The sequence below is a fragment of the Otolemur garnettii genome, unplaced genomic scaffold, assembly GCF_000181295.1.
Source record: "Otolemur garnettii isolate 467f Iridium unplaced genomic scaffold, OtoGar3 scaffold00011, whole genome shotgun sequence".
Classification (NCBI taxonomy): Eukaryota; Metazoa; Chordata; class Mammalia; order Primates; family Galagidae; genus Otolemur; species Otolemur garnettii.
Window position 1 is genome coordinate 29,563,663 of NW_003852406.1, and position 5,044 is coordinate 29,568,706.

A 5,044-nucleotide genomic window follows, 5' to 3' on the forward strand; every position below is an offset into this window, starting at 1 on the left:
CCCAGCTACTTGGGAGGCGGAGGCAGGAGACTTGCTTGAGCCCAGGAGTTGGAGGTTGCTGTGAGCTGTAATGCCATGGCACTCTACCCAGGGGGACGGCTTGAGGCTCTGTCTCAAAAAAAAAAACAAAACTCTATTGTTTTAAAAAAGAATCAATGAAGAGAAACTATGTAGAAGATTTTAAAACTGAAAATGGAATTATTCATAAGTTCATCTATGTGTCTCTATTATTAGGAGATACACTACTTAAGATCACAAACTTAAAATTCCTGAGATATCTCACAACAAAGTGTAGAAAACCTATGCTAGTCAATTTTATAATCAAGTTTCATAATGTTTCAAAATATTTTTATCCATTTATCTTGAATTTACAAAATTTTTCCAAATCCTTTCCTTGATTATGTTTTTCTCTTGAATAAGATTGAACAAAAATAACCTTTCTGCTCACATGTTTATGGGAATTTTGAGTAAACATCACAACTTTATAAACAAGCTTAAAACTAAAGCATAACAATTATGTCTTGTCCCCAATCAGTAAAAGGCTTTACAAAAAGTAATATTTTAACATGAAATGATGAAAAACATAAGAACTACGACTTGGTGGCTAGAAAAGGCTGATAGCTAAGCAAGAGACACAAAGGTTAAAAAAATTATCATTTTTCAGTTCTGGGTTAATTCTGCATATATAAATATTTGGCTAGGTTATCTAACTTTCCAGCTTCCAAAATTGATCAGCTTTAGTTTTTACAGCACTTTTACTGCCTAATCCAAAACAGTACAAGAAAGCCTTAGAAGTAACAAAATGAAATTTTACACTTAAACAACTTTGTTTCATGCTCAATTACCCTATGACTTCCACTCATCCTTGTGATCAACTCCATAACAGCCTATCAACAAAAGACCCTGAAGTTGGCTCACTAAGGGATTATTACTTCAGCTTTTCTTGCTCTCCAGCAGAAAACCTATGGGAGTCACTCAGAACTCTGGATTTCTAACACAGTAGCATTTTCAAAGCTAAAACAAGAAGACAGCATCCTCTGACATGCTGTGGGATAAAAAAATTACAAATTAGATAAATCTGGGAAAATCTGTTTACCATCATGTTGGAAAGTCACATTAAGGCTCCAAGAGAGTCCTTTTGTAAAGAATAGTTTGAGCCTGGTTTCCGAAAATCCTACAATCCTTTCAAAACAAGTATGTATTAATATATCAATTGTACAAGTACTCACAGAACATCCTGAGGGATGTGGCTGCAGATATCAGGTAAGCAAACTCTTAAAAAGGTGTATTACTGGCCCGGTGCAGTGGCTCACGCCTACAATCCTAACACTCTGGGAGGCTGAGGCAGGAGGATCACTTGAGCTCAGGAGTTAAGAGACCAGCCTGAGCAAGAGCGAGATCTCATCTCTACTAAACACAGAAAAATCTGTCAGGCATCATGATGCACACCTGTAGTCCCAGCTATTCAAGAGGCTGAGGCAGGAGGATCATTTTAGCCCAGGAGTTTGAGGCTGCAATGAGCTATGATGCACTCTACCCTGGATGACAGAGCAAGACTCTGTCTAAAAAAAGAAAAAAAAAAAAGGGCAATATTACTTTACTATATTGAAGAACTTGAAATGGGCACATCCATATGTAACATTAAACTTTTTTTTAAAACTAAGCTTTTTACCCTGAACTTCACAGACACCATGCCCAAACAACTATTCCATAGTATCAACACCACAGTTAATACATATTCTGACAACACAGAAACAGTTCTTAACAAGTGCTGACCCTCCCCCCTCCAAAAACAAAAAAAAAAAACCAGAAGCATATAAAGCAAACATAACTAAAAATAATAAGAGCAAACCACTTCTTCAGAAAGTTCTGAAGTCTTTTACATAGTCACCCCAATTTTTACCCTAAATGTTAACTATTACTATCTCAACTGTACAAATGATTAAAGTAAGCTCTGGACATTTTTAGATTTTAATCATAACGTGGATTATCTCACAAAATGGAATTAGTCAGTTGTTTGAAAATTTTCTAGTTTAACTGCTCCTACATTGAGGATCTATATCATAACTAATCTGAGTACAACAAATTCTGATCCTTCTCACCTTCCTAAGACTTCTAATCACAAAAAAGCATCAAAACAAACTTCAATAATACTGCATGTTGATTAGCATTTGATTCTACTGAACTGCAAGTACTACCTCCAGATGGAATCAGACAGCCAGTATCCTGAGATTCCCTGTGATTATACCTAGAAATAGCAATTAGGATCACAGGCATGTGGGAATCGCTTTCTAATCATAAAACTTTCTCTAAACCTTCAATCACAAAATTTATACTTGAAAATATTTGGGGTTTTTTGTGGTGAAATATAAACAGGAACCATTTTTTAAAAACTACACCTATAAACAACATAATAGTTTGTATCCAATGGTTTCTAGTATAGGCCCCAGACCCATAGCATCAATTTCACTTGAAAATTACTTAGAAATGTAATGTTCAGGCCCACCCTAGATCTAAATCAAAACTCCTGGGACTAACTTCCCAAACGATTCTACTGCACACTATTAAAAAAAACAAAAAAAAACAAAAAAAAACAAAAAAAAACTTACCCTCCTGAGAGAACAGGTAACACCACTCGAACAAACGGAGGATCAAATGGAAAGTTATCCTAAAAAGCAAGTAAGTTTAATTATTTTTAAAAGGACATCCTTAAGACTATTATTTAGAAGATTTCAAAAGTCTATAGAGAAAAGGTACATTTATTATCAGATAATGAGTGAGGGTCAGAAAATTAGTACCAAAATACAAAATGAAATGAAAACCAAAGCAAATAAAATGAAGTTAAGATCAGGGTCAAACAGAATTGTGTTGGTAAACTTAAGAATTATCTATGAAGGGGTTCCACTTCCACAAGAACTATATAAAAGAAACATTCCAATAATGATAGATTAGGTAGTTTAGGTCAATCATCTGGCTGAGAACTAGAAAAGGCAGACAGAATGTTAACAATTACAAGGCTAAAAGCAGAAAGAAAAAAGGGACCCCAGAGAGGTCTTTTTTCCTTTAGGCTTTCTTACAATTACAGAAGAAAAAGATAAAAGGTGAACAAGCCAAGTAGAACTCACAGACCCATAGGGAGATAAAAGCTGGAGCTCAGGGTTCACCAAAGAGAGGCCCTGAGAAGTCTCCCGACACTTTAGGGCTGGGACCCTGAAGGATAAACTGCAGACTGCCCTAAGAGGCAATGAAGTCCAGCTTTAAATCATGTCAACTCCTGATTAAATGAAGTAATCCTGGGTTGCTAATACCCAAATGTAAACCCTCTCTGGAGAAGAGTATCAGCTAGGCTTCAAATTAGTTCTGCGATTTTTCATATGTGCATCTATTCCTAAAAATAATCAGTCACATGAGACTACACAATCAGAAAACAAGAGGCACCAACAATAGACACAGGGACCAAAATAACAGAGTTTAAACAACTGCTGAATATGTACAAGGAAAAAAGACAAGATGGAAAACCTGGCAGAGAACTGCGAATTATAGAAATGAACTATATGGAAATTCTGACATTTAGAAATACAACTGAAATTAATAAATTAATGGATGAATTTAACCACAGCAGAAACTTAGATTCAGTAAACTGGAAAATAAGTCAGAAAGGTGAAAAATGCAGGAATTAAGACACAAGATAATATACGGAAAAGGCTTATCACATACATAGAGTCCTAGAAGGAAAAAGAATGGGGCAGAACAATATTTGAAGATATGGGTCTGAGAATTTTCCAAAACTGATCAAAGACTTCACAAGATTTAACCATCATTTCAAGAGAAAGTAGAAGCTACAATAAGAAAATTATCTTCTAGGTGCTGAAAGAAAGGAATTGCCATCTTAGAACTCTATCCTCAATGAAGATACTCTGCAAAAATGAAATATAAGTATTTTTCTATCCACAGACCCACACTAAAAAAAAAAATACCAAAGAGTATTTTCAGGCAGGAGAAAGATGATCCCAGATGAAAACATAAAAAGGAACATGGAAAGAGTAAACATGCATGTAAGATCTAAGTGTATATTGACTGATTATATAAGAATTATGTGTAGGGTTTTATGTAAGTATAGAACTGAAATACATCACAGTAACAGCACATATCTGGCAGCGAGTGCATCAATTCTAAGTGTTCTAAGGTCTTTGCATTGACAAGAAAAAGAAAAATATTCAAGCTAACAAATTTATATTAGATTTGACAAGTCAAAGACACATACTGCAATTACAGGGCAATAAAGAAGAAGACAACAAGGCCAGGCACAGTGGCTCATGCCTGTAATCCCAAAACTCTGGGAGGCCAAGGTAGGTGGACTGCCAGAGCTCACAGATTCAAGACCTGCCTGAACCAGCGTGACACCCCATCTCTAAAAATAGCCAGACATTGTGGCGGGCACCTGTGGTCCCAGCCACTCTGAAGGTTGAGGCAAGACAATCACTTGAGCCCAAGAGTTTTAAGTTGCTGTGAGCTATAATGCCCCAGCACTCAATTGAGACTGTTGATTGTCTCCCCCTCCCCCCAAAAAAGACAATAGAGGTGAGCAACTGGGGTAACAAATAATCCAAAAATGAAAATGGAACATGGAGCAAGAATGACAAATAGAAATTGCCTAAAAATGGTAATTTTACACCCAAATATCAATGAAATAACATTAAAAGCAAGGGACTAATTGATCCAGTTAAAGACAAAGATCACAGCCAGGCACAGTGGCTTACACCTTTAACCCTCGCACTCTGGGAGGCCAAGGCAGGTGGGTTCCTTGAGCTCAGGAGTTAGAAACCAACCTGAGCAAGAGAGAGACCTCATCTCTATTAAAAATAGAAAAGTTAGCCAAGTGTTTGGCACCTGTATGTAGTCCAAGCTACTCAGGAGGCTGAGGCTAGAGGATCACTTGAGCCCAAGAATTTGAGGTTGCTGTGAGCTATGACGATGCCATGGCACTCTACCCAGTAGGACTGAGTGAGACTAGATCTCAAAAAAAAAAAAAAGGCAATAATAA

The 5,044-nt window shown here is 36.5% G+C and overlaps 1 protein-coding gene across 2 annotated transcripts in view; it reads right to left on the bottom strand.

Annotated features, from left to right (window-relative positions):
• Nucleotides 1–5,044, bottom strand: part of UBE2Q2 (ubiquitin conjugating enzyme E2 Q2) — a 56,899-nt gene that overhangs the window by 13,820 nt on the left and 38,035 nt on the right. For both annotated transcript variants that reach the window (XM_012801962.1, XM_023509991.1), the window contains exon 9: nt 2,610–2,668. In XM_012801962.1, the coding sequence (XP_012657416.1) occupies nt 2,610–2,668 (59 nt within the window). The remainder of the gene's footprint in view (nt 1–2,609; nt 2,669–5,044) is intronic.